The sequence below is a fragment of the Stegodyphus dumicola genome, chromosome 1, assembly GCF_044657685.1.
Source record: "Stegodyphus dumicola isolate Sdum_Otavi_A_Nest chromosome 1, ASM4465768v1".
NCBI lineage: Eukaryota > Metazoa > Arthropoda > Arachnida > Araneae > Eresidae > Stegodyphus > Stegodyphus dumicola.
The window spans coordinates 31,403,578-31,429,329 of record NC_140768.1 but is presented as its reverse complement, the minus strand read 5'-3'; the positions used below and the strand labels follow the sequence as shown (position 1 = coordinate 31,429,329).

At 33.2% G+C, this 25,752-nt stretch overlaps 1 protein-coding gene across 1 annotated transcript in view; it reads left to right on the top strand.

Annotated features, from left to right (window-relative positions):
• The window catches only part of LOC118192559 (neural cell adhesion molecule 2-like), a 585,775-nt gene extending 563,613 nt beyond the window's left edge, over window positions 1-22,162 (top strand). Inside the window, exon 13 of the mRNA XM_085810465.1 lies at window positions 20,355-22,162. Coding sequence (XP_085666591.1) covers window positions 20,355-20,576 — 222 coding nt within the window. The 3' untranslated portion in view covers window positions 20,577-22,162. The remainder of the gene's footprint in view (window positions 1-20,354) is intronic.
• Window positions 22,163-25,752: the final 3,590 nt, after the last annotated feature.

Sequence of the window (25,752 nt, the reverse complement as noted above, 5' to 3'; positions counted from 1 at the left end):
AAATACTGATCTTTATTTGTTCATTAATTCTAAAGTAAACCTATCGAGATTTTTTGGGAATCTTTCCATTACAGCTCGTCTTTATATAAATATATCTATATTTACGCGAGAGGTGATATTTCATTAGTCTAATCCTACATGATTTCCATTTCAAAGATAATCATTCACAGCATTATACATAAATATTTTAATTTTAAGCGTAATTTATTCTACAGCATCGCATATATTAATTTCGTATAAAGAAGGTAAGATATCCATTGCTGTTCGTCAACTCGAGATAATAAACGTTAATATATCCTATAAAACTTAGTATAATGTTAGTGCTAATTTACAACAAGAGAGGCTGTTTACATAATACCTCATGAAATAAGTTTGTGACTGTTCTTATCCCGATTAAAACAAATTCAGAATTGGTATTTGCCATTTATCTAAAATTTAGAAATTCTTTTAATCTTTTCAAACTTTATGAAATAAATCCTCCCTTTATTTATGACGAGTATCCTGATAAATTATTTGATGTTTAAATTTGTGGAAGATTTCCGTACTATTTTGTTTTTATAAAACATTAGTTGCCGTTGTAGTTTATCTCACACGATCGACAGTAATATCAGATCAGGTCCTTGAAACAAGAGTAAATCCACAAAATTCATCATGGTAAGGAGTCAAGATTGCACCTGTCGTTTGCATCAGCCTTGGGCACCATACAGATGACAGTACAACTTTGCTCAGTTCCCTCCAGTTTGCAGTGGAGCACCTCTCGGGAGGACTTTCGGCTTCCCTGATATTTAAAGTGCCCCATGGCGCACAGACACTATACTTATACAAACAACCCCGCCTTCTCTGAGATTCGAACCCGGCACTTCGAGATGGTAGTCAGCGTCGCTAATGACTATCCCGATTGGGCCAAAAAATGTATTACAAGTTGTAAACAAAACTGATAAAATATTTATGCTCGTTTTATATTTTAAATTATAATTTTTAAAATGTAAAAAAGTAGGCTTGATAGTTAAATCTATGCATTCATAACATTACTATAGTTTAAAAGACATTCGTGTATATCATGTGTATTAAAGTATCGTCAAAACATGCTGCGCATAAAGTAAACTTCTTTTCAGAAATCCTAGAAGACACAAATGTTTAACATTCATCCCCAATAATATGTATTAGAAATGCAAAGCGTTGTTTTTTCTTGAATTTTACCTATATATGATAAGGATAGATCTTTAAATAATGTCACAGTCCAGAAATAGATACAATGGATTTTTAGGAATCTGCTGCTTAAAATTTCGCTAAGATTTAAATTCATTATTGCTTTTTAAGCACATGAACAAATGTCAAAAGTAGAACATGATAATTAATTTTTCATCATTTACGTCCACGTAAAAATTAGCAAGAATCTAGTAACTATATATATATAATTACTAGACTTGCATATAATGATGCATTGCATGTACAAATACATACATTACTAATATATAACTATTAGAATTAATTTATACATATTATATACACAACTATTAGAAACTCAAGAACTTCAAGAAACTTTAAGACATTATTTTTAAGTTACTCATTGGGCTCCTTAAATTTGTTACTGAAATTAAAGTTAAAAGAACCAAAGCAAGCTTTCCACTAATATAAGAAAAAAATGAAATAATAAACTTGGCATTTAGAACAACCAAAAACTTAATACTCACATGTATAACAAGTAAAAATTATACTTATAACCAGTTGGTTTGAAAATAAAGATGTTAAGCAGCAAGGATAACCATTCAAATGCATAGATACAACACATTTGTTTATAAACCTGATGTCAACATTACATGACTTCCTTGTATGGCCCATTAAATTATACATATTTTTAACTGCATTTTATTTAAACTTGCTGTGTCGCATTTCATTAGAGATGTATTTGTCATACAATTAATTCAGTTCTTCCTTCGCGGCAAGCCAAAAATACATAAAAACTCAAAAAATCTTCATAAAAATTGTAAAACGTAAAAAATAAAAATAAAAAAATAAATAAAAATAAAATACCAGATACAGGTAAAACGGTTAACAAAGCAAATTTACAATTCAAATTACAGTTTCTACCCATAAACAAGTAGTTCGACTGGAGGGCAAGAAGACAGATCTTTCGGGGGAAAAAAGTGAATGTTTACTTTTGGTTCCACTCTGCAAAAAGACATTGAGGTGCATAAACTGACTTAATAAGGAGGTGCAGAAACTGACTTAATTCATTAGTCTAGTGAGTTTCAAATGCAAAAAAATGACGGTGCCTTAAGCTGAACTCGCTACTTGAAGTTTCAAATTGTTGATAATTCTACAGCTATTGAATGCAGATTAACTAAAAGCATAAAATCCTTAATCGCAACATAAAAACTACATAATTCCATCACTTTGTAGAGACATTCAGTATTTTAGATGCAGGAAAGAGGAAAAATTGACAACTTCTTCGCTGGGACCTCCAACCGCGGACCTCTGGAATACCGGCCCAGTGTGTAGACTACCTCACCAAGGAGGCACGATAGAAGGTAGGAGAAATACCTTATATACTCCCCCTTTTGAAGGGCGACTGGGGTTTGTAGGAAACCCAATCGCCAAATCCTGGGTGGGCATAAATCACCATACCCCACTCTTTTAGTTCGGGTGCCACTGTAGAGACATTAGTTACATTGGAGAAGCAGGAAAGACGGAAAATTAACAACGCTTTTGCTGGGAATCGAACCGCGTACCTCTGGAATACCGGCCCAGTGTGCAGACCACCATACCACAAAGGTAGGCCAAGAAAGTGAGAGAAATACCTTATAACCTTTAAAGCAAAAAAAAAAAAAAAAAAAAAAAAAAAAAAAAAAAAAAACCACAATTTACCAATCTATAACAATAAATAAAACTAAGCTCACCGAGCCACGTTACAGAATGGGAATTTATCTCTTTCGCATCGAGACAGGATAAAATCTGTTTTCCTCAAACATCGAAAATGAGCGTATGTACGAATTTGTCTTGGAATGGTTTTCCGTCCCCCATGACAAGCAAATTATTACAGCGCAATAATAACCCACGTAAGTAAACCGACAACTTCCTTCTTGAACACTTTGACCATAGTGTGCAGGTTTCCTCTGGCACTATATTGCAACTTCGGGCATCAACACAGCCAACTCTATAACTCTGATACAGTCGGCTGTGGGGCATAAATAGCTAAACATTGACAGTAAACAAAGGAAAAAAGAAGGTGCATTGAAATAACAGAACTACTTTCAATCGCTTCAAACGAATGATTGATTGGCATGTCATTTAACAATTCCGGAAATGCAGGAGCAATGTACTAAGGTAACTGGGGGAAAGCACTAAATAAAAAATGATTCAGTCGTTGGGGATGATCTGTCTATATCTGAATGGCTAGGCGTTTTGGGCGACTTCAATGTGAAAGATATAAACATATATGTATATATATACATATATATACGATTGGTTGAAGCCTATTGCGATGAAAGGGAGGTGCACAACTCATGTTAAAGCGGTCCCATATACAAAATTTCGACGTTCGACGGCTAATCTTTCTTGAGTTATGCGAGATATATACATACGTACATACGTACAGAGGTCAAGAAAATTCTCTTCTGAATCCATTTTAGATCCATTTCACAATCCTTTTTGCCAAAAACACTCCTTTACTCTGACCGCACGTACAGATGTCACGCAAAAAACATCGTTCAAATGGTTTCGAGAGCGGGTGAAATGGATATTTTCGTTGAAATGTGATACACGAAATTTTCCGCGATTACAATACTCCCTGTACTTCGTACAAGGAAGTAGTAAAAAACGATAAGCGTAAAATTGCTTGAAGAAGAGTAACCAAATAATTCGAAATCGAATATATTTGTTTCGAAAGCATTTATGATCATTTCTCTAGAGAGATATTCTTCTTCACTTTAATTGCAGTTAATATGAAGAATTATAATAAAATGCTATAGCTTTGTATAGTTTTATACAAAATAGACCTTTTGGGAAAAGCTCCTTTTTGCTGTTTCACAACCTGTCCACATTTCAATTCTCATTCGTGACGACACAGAAGAAAAACAGCAAATCCCTTAACTATCCAGAATTCCATTGCTGCAGAAAATTTAATTAACAAAGCAACCACGCTTGATGCAATTCGAACTGAGAAATAAGAGAACAAGCAATATGAGTTCTTGAAACCTTAAAAACATAATCTAATACATAGGTAATTTATAATACATCCGCAACTGGAAAATTTGTTGATGTGTTTATTGTGATGATGAATATTGGACTATATCCATATGTGGAATTCAAAGAAGAATTACAACATGACAAACCTATAAGCTGCCAACCACAGCGCCTTACTAAACTTCATAACCAGTTTTTTAGCATTCAGATTCACAAATGATTATAATAAGGGGTCTATCAACCTTCCAGCTCATCTTACTTGCTTTCGTCGAAGACCCCAAAACGAACTGTAGTGAAAATTGAACGCACAAGTCCACCAAGCCGATTGATCAGATAGTTGATCTGCATCCAATCCATCAGATGGAGGCTCCTATTAAACTCACCACAGTCAAGCGCTTCATTTGTAAAACAGATGTAAAATCTACATTTCAGAAATTTCGCATAAGTGGGATTGACATCTAAAAAACTGGTACTGCGACTACGAAAATGCATTACGAATTTCTCCAAATATCATTTGGTTCCACTAATAGCCAATCTATAATGACAAAAGTGATTAAATTAATTTACAAACATTTTGTACCGTATTATATAAACTCATGTATTGATGATATTTCGACTTCACATGATGTTTTCAGCTACCATTTAAAGTACGTTATGAAATCCTCGAAGCGACTCATAACGCTACATTCAAGTTGACACAAGAAACAAATCGCACTTTTTAGTATCAGAAGTCATTTTGGTTAAATTATTTTTAGAGATTGTTAACATTCAGATTACGAGTGAGCAGCATCAGTTGAAAACTACTCGACTCTCAAATTAATTCAAGAAATACGAGTTTTCCTTGGTTTGCATATCAGTTTAGAAAGCACATTAGTAATTATGCTATTATTGCTAAATCACTAATAAAAGTTCTGAAAGATTGAAAAAGATGAACAGATTACGAGTGAACAGCATCAGTTGAAAGCTACTCTCAAATTAATTCAAGAAATACGAGTTTTCCTTGGTTTGCATATCAGTTTAGAAAGCACATTAGTAATTATGCTACTATTGCTAAATCACTAATAAAAGTTCTGAAAGATTGAAAAAGATGAACAGATTACGAGTGAGTAGCATCAGTTGAAAGCTACTCGACTCTCAAATTAATTCAAGAAATACGAGTTTTTCTTGGTTTGCATATCAGTTTAGAAAGCATATTAGTAATTATTCTATTATTGCTAAATCACTAATAAAAGTTCTGAAAGATTGAAAAACTTGATTACGAGTGAGCAGCATCAGTTGAAAGCTACTCGACTCTCAAATTAATTCAAGAAATACGAGTTTTCCTTGGTTTGCATATCAGTTTAGAAAGCACATTAGTAATTATGCTATTATTGCTAAATCACTAATAAAAGTTCTGAAAGATTGAAAAAGATGAACAGATTACGAGTGAACAGCATCAGTTGAAAGCTACTCTCAAATTAATTCAAGAAATACGAGTTTTCCTTGGTTTGCATATCAGTTTAGAAAGCACATTAGTAATTATGCTACTATTGCTAAATCACTAATAAAAGTTCTGAAAGATTGAAAAAGATGAACAGATTACGAGTGAGTAGCATCAGTTGAAAGCTACTCGACACTCAAATTAATTCAAGAAATACGAGTTTTCCTTGGTTTGCATATCAGTTTAGAAAGCACATTAGTAATTATGCTACTATTGCTAAATCACTAATAAAAGTTCTGAAAGATTGAAAAAGATGAACAACAGTGCTGTCATTGTTTCAATAGATGACCAACAGCGTACATTCCCAGAACCTTAAAAACTGTAATTTCTACAGATCCCACTCCTTCGTATTTTAAACAAGGACTACCAACGTTTTGTAGAAACTGGCGCGTCTTATTATGTACTACGTGCAGTTTTATTTCCAGATCAAAATGACAACACTGCATCATTTTATATGCATCATACAGTTTGAAAATGCTGAAACGCGTTTTCACAGCAATGAACTAGACTGTACTGCTGTACACAGGGTACATTTTGAGATTTTGCCTGCATGTCTTCGGTTGCAAGTTTTAACTTACCACAGACAACTATACAACCGGATATGCTATCCTTAAATCGGCAGTTAATCACAAATCTGGGCTGTATTTGGCAGATTTGATTCACTACAGCTTTAAAATTGAGCACCGATCTGGCAAGCAAAACTTCATAGCTGATCAACTTTCAAGTTGTCTAACATCACCAGATTGTTTCACAGTTACTGTTAGCTATGAATCAGAAGTTTGTCAAAATAATGTGTGATAACATTGGTTAGTATATTTTTAACTTACTTTTATTTTTAAAGGTTTTTATTTTTAACTTACTTTTACTTTTTACTTTTTTTACCTACTTACTTTTACTTTTTACTTTTTTACTTACTTTTACTTACTTTTTACTTACTTTAAATTACTTTTACTTTTTAACTTACTTTTACTTCTTACTTACTTTAACTTGCATTTACTTTTTTACTTTAACTTGCATTTACTTTTTTACTTACTTTAACTTACTTTTAATTTTTTACTTTAACTTACTTTTACTTTTTTTTAACTTACTTTTACTTTTTAACTTACTTTTTAAAGGAAAATCCGAGTTAAATGACAACGTCGGTCGAAAGGAATTAAGATATCGTTAACAGTACTATTGTGCCGTAAAGGACAATGCATCGAAACAATAGTACTGATTCCAAAAACAATGCGAAAAGAAACTTTGATTGGATGACATGGTGATGTCGGAAATTTGAAAGCCAAAAATATTTTTCACGATTTACTGCATGTGAAAGGACTGTACTTCCGAAATTTTAAAAAATTTCAAACTGTCAACCGCTGAACTGCTGTTGCCTACCGCTTTTTGCAGCAACTGCCTCTTCCAGCAAGAACACAGGAAATTGTAGTCTTTGAATATACCATCTGTTTGCTAGAAACTGATGATATGGGGTTGCAACGCGTTAGGTATCTCTTTCTACGTACACAGTGACTAATGCCCTGTATCAGAATATCATATACATACTCATGTCGCTGATAGCTATACACTCATATGTATTTATCAAACTGCATTCACCGCACGTCATACACAGTTATACACGGTTTATGTAGTACACAGGTATACATGGTTTATGCAAAAATTTAAAATCACACAATCAACCGACTCCGCTAATAGCTAACAGCAACCACAGAAGCTAACAGCATTATAGAAGGAGCCAATGGCATCATTGCATCAACTTCATAAAGAAAAACATTGACAAAAATTCAAACAACTTGGAGGCCCACCAGCGGCCGAGCGGTAAGTTCGCTGAACACTGGTAGTTCGGTCCGAGGTTCGAATCCCGCGAACGGGCTGGCTGCATGGGTGTTTTCGTGGTTTTCCCCAAGTGTAACATGTATACGAGCCAGTTTTCCTTAGAAAGTCCTCCACGAAGGCATCCCTTCCCTTAGGCAGATAGCCCTCGTGTGCTTTGCCATAATTAAATACACCACACCATCAAACAACTTGGATGCATTTTAATGCTAAACGCATTTCTGACAGTCAATACCACGAGAAAGAAATCCTAAATTCAAAGCCAAAAATATTCTTTACGATTTACAGCATGTGAAAGGACTGTACTTCTGCAATTATCAAAAATTTCAAGCTGTCAACCGCTGAACTGCTGTTGCCTACGGGTTTTTGCAGCAACTGCTTCTTCCAGCAACACCATATGAAATTGTACGAGAGATTGTACCCCTACGAGATTCTCAATTATTGTACCCCTATGAGATCCTCAATTTATTATACCCCTACGAGATCCTCAATTTATTTTACCCCTACGAGATCCTCAATTTATTGTACCCCTACGAGAGCCTCAATTTATTGCCTTCTTGGATATGAGCCACGGCTTCCCCGCATTGGCCAGGTTCGAACCCGCAAATCATATGCTCATGAAACATATTTAGTGAACAAAAGCACATCCCGTTGGTTTAAAGCTGGCAATATCGTATTATACGACTAGCTGAAACTTGGAGATCACCAAATCTTCTGAAAATTCAAGAGACATTTATTTTGTTCGACCAGTCAGGATTCTGTGCTACGAGATCAAACGTACGACACCACAGAACAAGTTTTTAAAAATTGTTTCACTATACATCTTCGTTGTCACTTCAATCAACCCTGCCAATCAGGGAAAAGGTAGATGTTCCAAACTTAAAATTTATTCCGGCATTCTGGCTGTCAAAATTTTATTTTGAGTGGACCCGAATGTAAAACTCACATCAGTGCTTTGCATCGCGAAGAACGAGAAAACGGAATATTTATTTGAATGTTGGCGGCAAAAGTAGATGACAGTTTATATTTTGCCAATTAGAATAAAATGTTTCTCGTTCGTACAGTCTGTGTTTTAGTAAACGGATGATGATCAACTTTATCTCTCCATTTCAGTATTATTTTACGTAGGCTGCCTGAAACATTTTCGACCTAACAAAGAAAGACGTTATTTTTTCCTCCAAAATGACCGGTTACTTATCGACATAATCCCCTTGTATATCTGTACATTACTTCCAGCGATGTTCCCATCTTTTTAACCCGCCCAAATATTATGTGGAGTCTTTCTCTGAAAAGTCTCCTAAATTTAACGAAAATATTCTTTCTCCAATATTCCTTATTAGCTTAGGGACATATATATAGATTAGGGAAACAAAAGTCACTTGGTACCAAGTCTGCCGAATTGGGAGGGTCATCAAGCAGTTAAAATCTTAATTCATGGATTTTCGCCATTGCAACCGCGGAGGGGTGACATGGAGCAATATTTTTTATTTATTTTTATTTTTTTATATAGTATCCCCCGGTAATGATTTTCCTTTTTTAAAGGTAATCTATTGAGGCAATCTCATGGCTGTCCCAAAAAACTGTTGTCATCCATTTCCCAGTAGAAGGAACAGTTTTTACCAATTTTGGAGCCGATTCTCCCTTTGCAGCCCACTGTTGTGAGTGTGTTTTCGTTTCTGGTGTGTAATGATGAATCAAGGTTGTCGAAAAAACTCCGCTTTATTACGCCAATGGAACGGTGCAAATGTGCATTCGGAAAAGTTTTCGGTCCAAAAGGAGCAAACGCGGCACCCAACATGCAACCAGTTTACGCATATCTAAATCTTGGTTCAATATGTGGCAAACATGTTCTTTGGACATGCTCATAGCATCTGCTGTCTCTCTAACCTTGATGCGATGATCGTCAGCACCATTTGATGGATTTTAGCTATGTTTTCATCAGTGGTTGCAGTTTTTGGCCGTTTTGAATGTTCATTGTCATCTAAGCTCATACGGCCACGTTTAAATTCAGACGCCGAAATTTTCACCGTACACTATGTCCAACTCCTGTTTAATCTGAATAGGCGTATTATCTTTCAAAAACAAGTATTTAATGACAGCATGACACTCGATTTTTTTTCCCATTTTTTGCAAAAGCGGTCAGATCAACTCCCAAAAGTAATTGTCAAACAAAAAAATTTGCTTTAAAAATAGCTGAAATTTTGATTGGCAGTTATCCCCAAACAAGTTCCCTCCCACTTCGGTTGATTTGGGTTGCCATCTACATATTGAGGTCAGAAACATTTCGGTCACCTCTTTTAAGACATTACCTTCCCAGGCCTTTTTAAGGTTTTAATTTGGATTCCATTTACTTTCATTTTGCTCGAACAATGGCACTTCAGGTTTTATGTCGTTTTTCTATCTCTTTTGTATCCTTTTTATGCATATCAAAATGATAGACTTCTGTCTAGAGAACAAAATATTTTTGCTCCTGGATGACTTCGTACTTCCTGTCTTAAAATGCATAAAGTTGTTATTAATAAAGCCAAGGTTGCACTTTACGGTAATTTAACTTAATCGAAATGGCGTCTTTTGAGCTGACATGCATGAGAAACGTATCTAACATGAGCAACTTTAATTAAATTCTGAATGATGGAGAAACTGCTGTTATATTATCTCATGATAAAATAGATAGAAAACATAGAGAAATTATTCCGAAAATGACACTTATCGAGGTTTAACAAAGGTATTAATTACCTAGATGATATCAAATTTTGACTGTTCAATTAGGTTAATTTTCCGTCGCTTACTTTTGCACAATATCCAGAAGTATCCTATACCGGCTTATGATTCTTTCTGTTCATGTGCTCTGAGCAGAGAATTTCCTACAACCTATTAGAAAACTACAAGAGGAAGAAAGCCCACCAGCGGCCGAGCGGTAAAGACGCTGAACACTGGTAGTTCGGTCCGAGGTTCGAATCCCGCGAACGAGCTGGCTGCATGGGCGTTTTCGTGATTTTCCCCATGTGTAACGTGTATACGAGCCAGTTTCCCTTAGAAAGTCCTCCACGAAAGGCATCCCTTCCCTTAGGCAGATAGCCCTAGTGTGCTTTGCCATAATTATATACACCACACCACACCACCACAAGAAGAAGAAAATTCAAAATTCTAAACATGTATTCTGTTGAATGTGTATCTCTTTCATATCATAAAAAAAAACAAAAATTGTGTATCTTTAGGTCCTTCGTAAATAAATCGTAAGCGTAGTATAAGAATCTCTGGAAGCAATTACTGCAAAACTATACTGTAATTAATACGGCAAATTTTATTCCTTATACTTTCTTGTACCAAACGAAGGAAGTATTGTAATCGTGAGAAACTTCGTGCGTTATATTTGAAAAAAATATCCATTTCGACCGCTCTCGAAAGCATTTGAACGATATTTTTTCATCACATCTATACCTATAGACAGAATGAAAGGCAGGTTTTGTGAAAACGGATTGTAAAATGGATTTAAAACGGATTCAGAAGAGGTAAGTTTTCTTTACGTCTGTACGTACGTACGTTTGTATGTATCTCGCATAACTCAAGAACGAGTAGCCGTAGAACATTGATTTTTTTTATATGCGACAGCTGTAACATGTAGTTGTGCACATCACTTTTTTGTTGCTATCGGCTGCACCAATCCTACATATATATATATTCTGATTCTGTTACCAGGTTTGGTGAGCTTAGCATTTTATTCTTCTATGTTAGTAACTTGCGCATTTTTTCTTGAAAGGTGATTCAGTTATGTGGTTTTTATGTCCAGGTTAAAGTTTTTGTGCCTTTAGTTAATCTACATGCAATAGTTGTAGAATTATCAGCAATTTAAAAGTTTAAGTGGCGAGTTAAGCCTAACGAACCACCTTCTTGTTTACATTTGAAATTCAGTAGAATAGTGAATTAAATCAATTCCTGCACCTTTAGTGTCTTTTTGCAGAGTGGGTCCAAAGGACTTTTCAAAGGACTTCAACTTCAGTTTTGTGCACCAAAAAATCTGCCTTTTTGCCCGGTGGCCGAATTGCTTGTTTTCGCGTAGATACTGTAATTATAATTGTGAATTTTTTTTTTTTTTTTTTTTTTACTTTATCCGGTGTTTTATGTTTTGCTGCATATTACAATTTTTAATGAAGATGCTTTGAGGTTTTATGGTTTTATGTACTTTTGCTTTGCCATAAAATCAGATTTTAATTAATTTAACAAGAAATATATCTCTACTAAAATCCGAGGAAATAAGTTTAAATATAGTGCAGGAAAAAAATTGTATAATTTAATAGCCCCATACAAGGAAGTGATGAATCCACATCAGATTTTTCGAAGTCGAATTATGGGAGAAATGATACGAAAACACTTACTTCGCGGATAAAATAATAGCGAAAAAAATATTGGAAATTCCGCTAAACTGCAATAAATTCTGCAAAAAGAACTTAAACCACTTCAGTAAGTCTAGGAAAGAAATTCAACGAGATTAAATTATTCTGTCATTAACATATTCGGTTTGAAATGAAAATTATTAAATTCACGTTGAAGAGATACATTAAAAATAAAAATAAACCTTATTTAATTTTACAATCTGTCTAATTTTTATATGCAGCAAAAAATATTTTCCTTTGAAATTTCATTTCTTAATCATACCCTCTTTATCAACTTTTTCAAAGTTGTCAAAGTTGACTTTTCGTTTCAAATCCCACTTCAAGGCTTACTTTTACTTGTGTTTGCCGGATTGTAAGCCAACTAAGACTTTTTATTTTGATCCTATGAAACTAAAGTCAATATAACTTAAGAGAAATAGATTAGTTGTATTTTTTTTTTCTTTTCTTACGAAATTCGACGTGAGATGAAATTGAATTCAGTACTTCTTCATATGTTGACATATCATCTTGGAATGCCATTTCTTTTTCTTTTCTTAGCTGAAGAAAGATAATTCATTTGTGTTCTCTGAGAGCGAAGCTAAATATATCTGTGATTTTTTTTTAAATTTTGTTACATTTATTTTCTCTTCTTTTTCGGAAACCGGTGTAGGAAACTAGTTAATATTATTTTTCGGTATTCCTTGAAAATTAATTGTAAATAATTAATTGTATTATGAAACAGAAGAATATTTTGCAACTGCCTAGAAGAATCTTTTGTAATAAATTTCGATTTGCTGAATATAAACCAATTTATTTGCTTATATTCTTATAAATTTGAAATTTCAATTTCCTCTTACAAATGAAATTCATGAAAATTAAATACTGCAACATTGGCATGAGCGTTGTGTTCTGAAAATGATTAAAGAACTCATTGAAATTTATAAAAATATATTAGAAACAATTTATCTTCAAACTGTCATTAATTACAGTTGATCGTGTCAGATATACCTATGAAGCTTATTTTGCCTGTGAGGAGAAAACTTTAATAATTTTAATTTTACTCTAATTTTAATACACATGTTATGGTGAAACACCGAAATCTGGAGAATGTCGACTTTCATCGGTGAATGTCAACATACACATAGTCGCATGATGTATGTCCGAAATATTTTCTAAATACTCTTATTTCTGTCTTACACCGGTAAATGTCGACATTCACCGTGTACTAATGGTGAATGTTGAACATATAACAATATTATATTTTCTTCTCCGTAATTCAGTCGCGAAAAAACGCTTTCGAGACTTAAGAACTTAAGAACATACGAATTTAAAACACACAGTACATTCAAAATGAGAAAGGAAAATAATAGAAGTTAAAAACGTACTAAATTATGTGATTCAAATCTTATTTAATGCAGCAACTTAAAATATTATGACACTTTGAATTGCAAAAGAGGCCCTTGCTTTTACAACTGCATTTATTTGTGGAACACTTCCTTTTGCAATGACAGCGTGTACATACACTCCTCTCTTTTGGACCCACACCAGAGCATATCTGTGAATGTCGACATACACCGGTGAGGGCCCGAATGTACAAAAATGCAATGCAATATTCGATCTTTCACCGACGTATTCTGTGAATGTTGACATTCTCCGGTGAAAGTCAACATTCTCCAATTTCGGTCTTTCACGGTAACATACATACATGATTAATATCTACTGAGACTTGTGCCAAGAAGTTACAGTCATATGACAAATTCATTTTTCTCTGTCCCAAAACACCGTCTATCTAGGTTTTTAAAGTAATTTATTTCTTTATATGAAGTACTGATTTGGAATTCGCTCTATTCTGTATGTTTAATACCAAAAAAACAGAGAAAAAAAAAGGGAGAGCGAAATTTAACGCTTCTCTCGATTCAAAACAGGAAAAATAAAAAAAAAATGAATGAAAAAGGAGAAATCATTAAAATTAATTTAATGTTGATTTTATTAAATTTTATTCCTCTTCGCTTGATTGCAAAGAAATATCTCTATTTTTTTAACTACAATTAATATAATCATGAATTCGAATGTTTCGGTCAACATTTTAAAAACGTTTCAGTAATAGTAACAAATTTGGATAACAATATGATGAAAATTGATATGAAGATTTTGCTTTTACTTTTGCTCAAAGTTCTGAGAAAACACACTGCCACACTAGTAATTATTTTCAAAAGAGAAAACATGTGAAACTTATAATTTTTAGTGCTTTTTAAGAAATTATATTATTTATTCGAAAAATAAATAAAATAGTCTATGAAAATAATGTCCTGTACTATTAATTATTTTACTGAGAAATCATGGACAACTGTATCTGAAATAACCCGCATGTATCTGTGTTGATTTCTTCTGATAACATAAAATGTAATTATTCAGTAGGCAATAATGGCGCAATAAATTAAAAGATCTGCAATAAATTTAAATACCGCATCTAAATTTCTATATGTGTGTTTCAGCAGCATTTCTATCTAAATCAACATTCAGTCTAGTTTAAAAGGGAATTTATTAGAATACCAAACAAATTAATCTAATCTAGAATCTATTTAACATCTCATCAGCAGCATTCGAGCTGCATCAAATAAATCGAAAGTAAGTTGCAAAGTTCAGACTGTTGCCACTTAGCGTCCTCTAATTCAATAAACTTCTAATGATTTTCGTCTTGCCATTTAACGAAAGCGAAAAATGTCTATTCAAACCGGGACACTAGTAATTACTAACTTTAGGCCGATTTTTTACAACTTTTTGAATTTAAAATCTAGATAAAGAGAATTTTAATTGATAATTTCAGACTTTTCTTCTTTTTATTTGATACTAGAATTATTAGCCCAAACTGACGCTTGCCAAGTTGGACAGTTATTCTCGAAACGGCATTTTGCGCCGAATCACTATAAACGGCTGCATATTTTTCAAATTGTTGCCACTAAATTTTATCGAAACTAAATAATAAATAATTTGCATGAATGTATGTATGTTTCTCACCCTCTGAAAAAACAGGACTACCTACAGCCATCAAATTTTGAATAACATAGTCCTCCACCCAAATATCGGCATGTGGAAGCACGCAACTTGAATTTCGAATTTGTTTTCTTAGCTATTTCATATTTTTTTAAACTTTAACGAATTTTTTATTAAGAATCTCAATGATTTAAAAGCGAGCAGTGGCAACACAATTTTGTACGAAATAAAACATTTTTATATTCAGTGCGCGAGACCGTTTATGGGAAATTCTAAAGATAGGCTGTTTTTAAATATTTTTAGCCCCAAAATGGCGTTAGGTTAAATGCTATCGAAACATTTATGTATGTGTGAATGAAAATAAAGGTCCTTTTGGCGTAAAAAATTACATTTTTGTTTGTTATTTATTTATGTTCGTACTTTTAATTAAACTATTTTTATTATTCACACGGAATTTATAAAATATTAAATTGTGGTAAAGTGTTTTACGTCAAAAAATATTTCTTGAATCTAAAATACAAGAAGAATTGTAGATTGCGTGTTTCATTGTTCTGAATTCGTTTCTAGAAAATGTACTAATATATAAAATTCTATACTATTTAAATTTTAAGCAACGCACAGTTTCCTGTTTAACAGTGTATACTTAGGATACTTGTCGATACAGATAAAATATGAAAATGAATTCTTATCGATATCCAGATGAATGAATGGAAATAAATATTAGTTGGATAGAAACGAGCTTTACGACGATTTCACTCAATTAATTTGCTCCAGGGAGAATGCAATTACTAATATCCCAGGCGTTTGTTGCAAAGTCAGCCCCATGACAATTCCAGCAACACCTTGACTTATCTGAGGACGATTAAGAAGAGTGTTCCAATTCAGTTGATTAGACAGTAGCAATTACGCGGCCTTCTTAAACAAACTTCCTTTTTAAAATTATCTCAGTACATTAAAATTCACTTCCTTTGTCAGTGATCTTTCTTCCCTTGCCAGATTAAGAGAAATCGATTTTTCATTCCTGTGCTATTAATATTCAGTAATTTTAAAATACCTTTAAGGTTCTTGAGTAACTAAATCTATCATCTCACAGATTAGGTGATGTTTGATTTGTTTAATTGGTTAAGAGTAAACTTAGGAAATGCACAAAAGATTCTTTATCCTATTGGAGTAATTTAATGCAAGTATTGTAAAGCTGCATTTTGAATAAATTGCAACGAATTATTACATATTAGTGTAATAATGCGAAAAAGTTGTCTTTTCTTACAAACTTAATGAGGCATTTGTAGAGTCGCTAGATTTTTTTGAAGCAGAAGTGAAAAGTGTGCAGTAACCACGCCGGGTCTCGAACACTGGACCTCGTGAATACGCTTCGATTTACTTCCAATTACATCACGAAGAATATATAGAGAAAATACCTTATACACTTCGCCTTGTAAAATTTACCCTTGTATATTTTTTGGAGGCCGGAGAGATGAAAAATTAGCAACGCCTTCACCGGGAATCGAACCACGGACCTCTGGAATACCCGACCAGCGTGCAGAACCACTACACCACGAAGGACGCTAGGATGGTGGGAGAAATACCTTATTATGATACCCAGTCGCTAAAACCTGGTGGTTACAAATTATCGTGCAAGACCTTGATTTCATGTGCCACTTACAGAGCCATTAGTCTTTTTTTTTTTTTTTTTTTTTTTTTTTTTTTTTACAAGCAGGAAGCGGAAACAAATGTGCAATCTGAACCATGAACCTCTCGAATGCGCGTCGAGTATGCTACCGTTACACCACGAAGTCATGCTGGAAGGAGTGCGAAAAACACCTTATTTAGGTTTTTCTAAACCAGGAACGTGAGAAAAATGCGAATTATCCTTACCAGGACTCGAATCTGAAGCTTAGACCTCTGAAATACTCCCCGAGTGTGCTACTGTTACAACTAGATCTCATACAGGAAAGACACAGAAAGTATCTTATACATTAATTAGCTATTTAATTATGTTGGTCCATGAGCCGAATGAGTACTACTGATCTAAATGCCGTAAAATCAGCAAAGTTATGAATGAATCTGTCATGAAACCAAAAAGCACACTTCGCATCCTTTCTTAAATTTCTTATTAGCTGTTTTCGACGTATATCGCAGCCAACATCAGGGTATTATTAAAACATTAGAAAATTCATAACTTTGATGAGCTACGAATTTTCGTTTCCTATTTAATTATTGGAATTATGAGCCGTACAATGTTATGAGTGCAATTCAGTATATTTTCGTAAAATCAGTGTTATTACGAACGAATCTGTCATGAAAGCAAAACGTTAGCTTCGAACTTGCAGATTCTTTCCTGATTTTTGTTTTCACTCTCCTCGCTAAATAATGTAATGTAAAATTTATGTGGAGGTATGCATAAGCTGATGATATGAAAATAATTAGTGCATTCTGAACGAAAATGAAGAATTTTTCTACTTATTTTGGAGCCGGGACAGCTGAAAAATCATAAGATTTAAATTTAGAATTAATATGCTGCTGAATTTAATTTACTACCAAATTTAATTCTGGCTTTAAAAAAAATGAAATTATAATTTAATTTATATTAACAGTAAAAAATCTTATTAATATACCTTATCCAGTTATTTTCGAAGATGTATAAAACTTAGTCAATCTTTGAATAATTCTGAATTTCCAGCTCCGATAAGTTTTGAGCTTTTCCTAGGTTATTAAATGAGGTTTAATAGTTATAACGTTAAAATAACTCATGCCTTTTCTTAGAATTGAACAATTCATTTTTGAATAGGAAAATAGTTCCGGAAAAAGAATTGGCAAACAATAGTTAAACAATGGCACAAGCGAAAACAGAAATGTTTAATTCTTGAATTATAAAGTTAAACATGCGACTCTGAAGATGAGAATAACTTAAAATGTGACTAATATATCTAATGGATATCTAATGGTTAGCTACAGAAGTTAATCTAAAACTTCACGAGTCACTGCCACTGATATTGCTTAACTATTAGCAGAAATTACAACTACAATTTAAAAATATCAGCCGAAGTTTGTTTTCTACACCTAAATAGCATTACAAAACATTTTTTTTTTATTTTCAATGGCTAGAACAAAAAGTTACACAGAATTATAAACAAAAATTACAAACAATTTAACTAAGAGCAAAAAGACTGAAGCCCTCATGCCTCCCAATATATCGACTGCTCTGCAAGACTACGAAGAGTCCCACATCGAAGTAGCCTGTTCAGCTAGCCCACATCGTACCTGTCCATTTCTTCTCCAGAATCACAAAGTGGACAAATAGGAACGCTTGAAGTTTTTATGTGGTGCAGGTGGGCAGCAAGGCAATCATGTTCTGTAGACAGGTGGAAAACTGCAAATGCATTGCATCTTGGATTATCGGGAATAAAAGAAGGACTTATCATTCTCCAACTTCTTAAGACTGTACAAGTCTGAAGATTTCGTAAGATATTAAACATAAATAATTTTTAATTAATCTTTCAATAAGAAATGGCTGTATTAAAACGTTTTACTAAGCTGGCATCTCTTTTTGCAAGGAAGTCCGTTGTTCATTGCCCCAAAGGCCATAATAGCCAGGCACCCACTGGAGCAGGATTTGTTTCTCCTTTAAAATGAGAGTACGAAGAGAGGAAGCATGCATACGAAAACTGTAGATCACTTAGCCGAAAAGCGTTTCCAGGGTGCACCACGAGGAGGTAGACCTACGTCGCAACCCGCATTACAAAACTTTAAATGATAAACTACGAAATGAGCTTTTGTTCTATACACTTGACAAACACAGGCTACCGGCCTTAATGTTAAGATACTGCTTTAGGTATAACATTATCACAGGTGTTTGTAGATTTTAATTAACTAATTTAAATATACAAACATCTAGGTCTGAATAGATATCTCTATTTTTTAATAATTTACCAAAAGCAGAAACTCCTCTCAGGGGCACTTTTACACTTCCAGTAGACTTTCTCAAACAAGATAGCAGAATCATGGTGCAAGTTTTACCGTCCATATTTACTTCCTGCTTTAAAACAGTGTTTCTCAACCTTCGGTACTTCCAAATTCATAAATATTATAACAATATACCTACAGTCTTTTACAGAAGAAAATCTTAAAATATGGCAACTGTGTATGTTACCATGCATATTGTGTAATGCGTTAGCTCAAGCTTTCTCAACGTGTCTGTTGTTGCCTGTTTTATTTACGTTTATTAATGTTAGGAGACATAGCGTGGGGACACGAACCTGTATTTGTGGCTAATGAGTACTCATGCTAAACGATGCATATTAGTTTTCTGTGGAGAAACGCTCATTATTCTTTGAAGTCCGTTGAATAATGGCAACTGCATTACTAGTGTAATGAATTGAATGAACTTCTTTAAATAATTTTATTAAAAAGAAAACAGAAGTTAAGCAAATGACCACGAAAATTTTAACCAAATTCAATGTTATTAAAAGTTCCGATTATTTCAGCTGTTGCCACTTGAGCAAAGGAAAAGCGATGTGAAGCGGTTAACAAGTGGCACTTCAGTATGATAGATCAAGGATTCTTAACCTCTTGGCCAGTGGACCGTCACTGGACTTCTGTTTTTATATGTAATGATTTAGTGATTATTTTTATAACTTTCTGTGGTTTTTCTTAAAGGTTTATTTACATATATATGTTAATAATACTTATATATAATAATAATTATATATATATATATATGTAATAATAAAATTCCATAGTCAAGAATACACTTAAAATTCTAACTGTATGTTCTTTTCATTTTAAATGGCGACGGTCTCTTATTTGAAAGTACGTGGAATTAAAAACACAGCCCCGTAGTCAAGTTGTTCTTCCCGCCTTTTCTACACGTACAGTTTTAGAATGTTCTGGAAGTATTTAAAGCGAACTGGATTGGCTGATGAGGCTGACGTCATTTCTTGAAAGCTCCGCCTTTCCAGAGGCTATAAAAAGACTCGCAAAAAGAATATCGGAGCTTTTTCTTAAATGTCACAATGCAGTAAACTTCATACAAAAAGTTATTAGTAATTCTTTTTATTTACTCCGGATATCTGATTTTTGTAACTGCTATTTCTCCTTAATGATAATAAATGGATCCTGCTTTTTAAACTTATCATCTGATTATTTAAGCTACGACTAAAGCTGATACATCACATATATATAAGGAAAATGAAGGAAATGAAATTTCCCAATTAATTATTATCTTATGCATAAAATCTAAAACACGAAATTGATGATCATGCTTGGAACAAATCAACGTGTGATTTTTCTGATTTTTCCGAGTGATGGTTAGACACTTGATCCGAGTGATGGTTAGATACTAAAACTCTATCCCACATGCCATTTATTAACCAATTTATTTGTTATACCTGCACATGTATTACTGTATTTGTGATGTTTCTGTAATGTAATGCATTTAAGGACTTTAGTCTTAGCTGTATTTAATGCTCATATTTTATGTTTGTATTTTGCAGCCTCCAGAGGATATAACGTACGTAGAATTATCACTTCCTAGGGAACATCACAACATCGCTACGGTCAGGCGGAAAGAGCCGCCAACAGAGTATGCTAACATAGACCTACACAGTCATTTACACATGCAGACTATTGTTGTGGAACGAGAAGAAGAGGATGAAGTCGGGAACAATACATGCGAAACTCCTCTAATGAGCAGCAGACGAGAAAGCGCCGTTTGAAAAGCGGTGAATAATATCTGTATGGACTGCAACTGAATTTAAATTTCCTTCGTTTGAGGACATCCTCAGCGCTGAGAGTGGACACTTTCCTGTGATTTACATGACCTTCAGGTACAGAAGATTATTAGGAAGTGTTCAGTGAAGAACTCATGCTGTGGCTCACGGGTCTAGCACTTTCTGAAACACACATTTCTTCATGCCCTAGGACCACAGTACTATTGAAGAACATAAAGTTTTTGATGTACTTATTTATTTTTAACTTCACATTTGTGATCATTAGTTTGAAAATGAGTGGTGACTGTAATATGTGGCGATTTCTTTCGACAGATGTAATTAGATACAACATCAAGACATGTGTCGTTTAATATTTTCTTAAGAGGTACTGGCTCACTGCAGAAGAGTTAATTTCAGTTACAGTGTGAATGCTGTGAACGACTCGTATTTCCTTCACTGTCTCCTCTCACTCCTGTTTCGCAAAGCTTAAGTTTTAATTTATGTGACACTAATTCCCTTTTTCTCCTTCGAGATTTGCTTCTCAATCTCTTTTAGATTATGTATTTTTTTCTTTTATAAATATTAACATTTATAAATTAAAACTTTGCTTCATTATCGCTTCAGAAAGTCGTCTAACCAATACAAAATGTTATCACAATTCGAAATTAAAAGGGCATGGACATTTGTTGATATTGTTGTCGTTTTTACTTCCAGCTTAATGCAATCTTTGGGGGGATGGCTAATATTCACCAGTAATTTAACAGTATCATCATCCAGACATTACCCAAGATGCACTACCGGGGCTACAGATTTTACACATGCGAAATGTTCCGTCCCAATTTTGATGAAGAGCACGGGGAGATCGCTCCGACGGTCTCCCACTCCTTGAGAGAATTTTTGACTCACCGTACATTTTGTGTGCCACCATGCCACAAAGACAGCGTGCATATACAAACATCCATGCCATCTCTGGGATCCGAAACAGAGCCTAATGATAGACCATCCAAGAGTACCAATCACTGTATCGATCAGGGGTGAACTATTTAAACTATACCTTCAAATCATAAATTTGCTTTCCTTTGCGCATGCACTTTAAAATTAATTTTAAGACTGTTCGTAATAAATTACCAGAGAAAACATCGAATTTAAATGTATTATACCAGTAAGAAAAATTTTAATGAATTATGAAAAATATATACCTTAAAATAGAGTTTTTAAACTTTGTTGTTATTTATGCTTTTATCTAAATGCCTGTATTTACAGCATGCATTTATTCTCCTTAGCAGGTAAAATTATAATTTTCAGTTTGTACCTTTAACAGTTTTATATAAATTAAATTTATCGATTTCAAAATGTATGAATGGCTATAACCACACATATTGCAATAAATATTTTTCGGAATTGAAAATACATACTATTTTGTATGTTTCATTTAAAAGTTTTAAGATCGAAAGAGCCTCAATCCTTTACCTTCGTTACCTGCAATCCTCGCTGCGCTGTAGAAAAAGCCTTTTCGTCATTCAGTTTATTTAAACAGCAAACGACAACCCGTGTCTCCTCCTCCTCTTTTTTTTTTTTTTTTTTTTTTTTTTTTTTTTTTTTTTTTTTAGTGTAACTTACACTTTCAATTTCAGCATTAGCAAAATTCTCTTTCTACTAAAGATTCGATTAGTGCGCCTATCTAAAAATGTATGCTTTTAACTGACGCTAGAACCATCATAATCAGCAAAAAAACATACCTGCAATGCCTGTACTTGCTTGCTCTTATATTATAAGCTAGCCCTTTGAAGGCTAAAATATCCGATACGGTTTTTCATTCAAAAGACCACAGCTGCCCGTAACGGCCGAGATTCGGTGTTATTTTCTTTTCCTTCCCCTAAGGTATGCAGTAGCAGGTGCAGTTTACCCAAATATATTACATCAGTTTATTGCAGACAGCTTGTCCCAATAGGCTAATGGAAGCTTCTTTGTTAGGAAGTAGAAATGGTATCATTTGAAATCTTCACCCCTCTGTGTGCGTTCTTGGATGGGGAGAAGAGGGAACGGACGGGGATGGGTAATGGACGTTAACAGGCGTTTCAGATTTTAAGTATACAGGTTAGCGAGATCTTCGGTTTTCTATGGGTTAATCTAACTATGAGTTTATTGAGCATGTGGGGTCTCACACAATATATTATTTCTAAAAATTATTTAAAATCTTACGCTGCGTAATATAGAAGCAAATAACACTATGCATTCTTTTATATACATACATCTGTAAGTTTTCATACATATCAAAGCATTAAAATAACTTCTCCCAAGGTGCCCCTAACGCTTATCTTGGGCATACTCTTTAATGCACTCGTTAATATCGTACTCTAGAAATCGGACGAATTTTAAATTTAACTGTTTTCGATTTTACTCTTAATTGAATATTCATTAATATGCTTCATAAAAAGGGATTATGACTTTTATGAAATGATACATAAATACCTACTAAAATATCATAATCCTTTCATAACCAGAAGTATTTACTCTCAGATATGCAGAACATTTTAATAAAATGCGTTTAGATTTAATTAGCTTTTAAATATTGTCCTATAAACTGCAAGTTTATATTTGAAATTGCATGCTACATAAACCAGAAATTTCCTTAAAATATATGTAAATCATTTGCAAAATATTTACTATTTTATTACATCATGAAAGGACTAAAGTAAGTACATTCCATTATCTTTAATAGAGGAAATAAATTTAATGACATTCTGACAACAGTTTTACGCTACTTGAAATAAATAACATCTTAAAGCAGTAAGAATTATTTTGTACTAAATAATTTAGAAGTGCAGAAGTGCATTTGCGAATTTCTTTAAACAACACCTCTTTCACTTCTCTCATCCTTACAGTTTCATCGAGTAAAGTTCAGTAAATTTAAACGTGTTAACTCAGACTCAATGAAGACAGTTTTGTTAAAGTTAGGTATCTTTCAAAATGTTCCATTACAAATAAGCCTGATTCTGGATTATTGCAAACAAGCTTTTACGTTTATGACGCAAATTTAAACTGGCAAATCTTTGTAGCGTAGAGATATTAACGATCGAAACGCTTTGTGATCATCATCTGCTTTGCATTTTACGTAACTATATTACAAGTTAGAATCGAATCGTCATGAAATACGATATTTATTAAAATTTACATTAGTTTAAAATCATTCTGAATTAATACCAAAATCACTAATGGATGGGAAAAGTTAAAATTGCGAAACGCAGCTAAATTAATGAGGATTTCGCACTTTCAAAGAAGCGTGAAGCTTGAATTGTTTGTGCCTCATATATCCAGAGATACAATTACTTGAGTCGTCTGTTTTTAATTGTGAAATTCAATTTAACTCTTTGTGTTTTTACTTTTCCATTTGAGTTAAAGGACAATATGAAAAACGTTTACCATAAGGCACAGAATTTCAAAACCTTGTAAATTAATTTTATGTAAATATTTACGATATGTTTTGTTTTTTACGCATATCTCGTCAAATTCGTAATCTGGAAGCATAAAAAAAACATATTGTATATAGTCTTACCTTTCTTTTATTCTGCGGATTAAGCCCTAAAAAGTGCTACATTTCTAGAAATACGTATAATAATCAGCAGTGGGGATACAACGTCAAATTCCTATTCATGCTGGAGGTATTTATCATCAGCATGTAATATATTTATCATAAGTATGTAACATAACTGTAGTAACTTAATTTCTATTAGATTTTAAGTGCACAATGCACAACTTGTTCTTGAGCATAAAGTATTTTTTTAGCTCAAGAGCAATATTTTAAACTTTTTATATCTTTATGAAACATATTACCGCAAAAGGAAATCTAAAATTCATACCTGCGTTCAAGTTATACTTATGGTTTGTAATCCCAGTTAATCAAAGTAATTTATGTTCTTTTGTATCTAAACCTGATAACACTAAAATAAAGTTGGAAAAGAATAAATTTCTATTTCCACTTAAAAATAAAGCCAAACAGTTTTAGTTTATCTCCTTAAAATGCACTATTTTGTATTTTTCATGATCTATACATTGCATAAAGAACTTTCATTCATGAAACAGAGACTGATAGAGACAGTGTAAAGAAATATGTATGAGACAAAACGTTATTGGCTGAAATTTAATATCGGCAGACTCGTGGGCCAATTAAGAATGACCACTTTGACATTTTATAAAGGTAAAAGACCTCAGTGAGAGCAGGACCATAAGCAGACTCAGATTTTTGAACTATGGATTTGGAAATTTTTTTCTACGTACAACATGTACTATAAATATCTCTGCACAATCGTGGTACCAACAACCATCGTTCTTCCGTGTGTAAATAGTAGAAAAATGGAAATGGAATATTGCGTGACATTTTCTATTGCTGTAATCACACATTTTCCGTCGTTTTATTTTCTTGGTTAACATCGCGCTAAAATTGATACTTTCTTGAAAGATTACATTGGAAGATTCTGGCAACACATCCAAACCGAATTAAAGGAGAAAGAAAGAAGTTGCAAAATTCAAGGATGTGACCTTTTGTCAAAGTATTTACTATTTCCCTTTATTGATGAAATTCGAATGATTACTGTGCACAAAAGTATATTAAAATCATAAAAAAATATTGTTTAAATTCACAGAATATGTCACAATGTAGATTATTGGCACAGTATGTTTAACTTATGATGTGAAAATGCAAAATTAATGTTTGTCAAAGACATTTAATTATTGAAAATTTAACAAAATATTGTGGCTAAACGCTTTCAGCTCGTTTTCTGCATAAATAATCATTGTGTGATTTGATATTTATTGATTGGTTTGAAATATTCTTAAATGTAAAAATATTTTTGTTTTGAAACTAACTACAGGAGTAAATTGTAAGTACAAGCGTAAATTAAAAAATTATTAATGTTAATCTGGAGAGCAGATAATTACAAAATTGGTATATTATTACATTACAGCTTGCAATAAATATTGTAATCCTGTACTTGAGGAATAAGCTTTTGTTGCTTCATTAAACATTAGCCGCTTAAACCTTTTCAGCAAGCAAAATAATTTTATTCATGATGCAAAATATAGATTCTCATAGAAAGTATAATTTACATATTTGCTCAGAATTTTCTTTCTTGTATTTTGGAATTAAAAAAAAAAGAAAAGAAAAAAGTATTATTATTCTTAT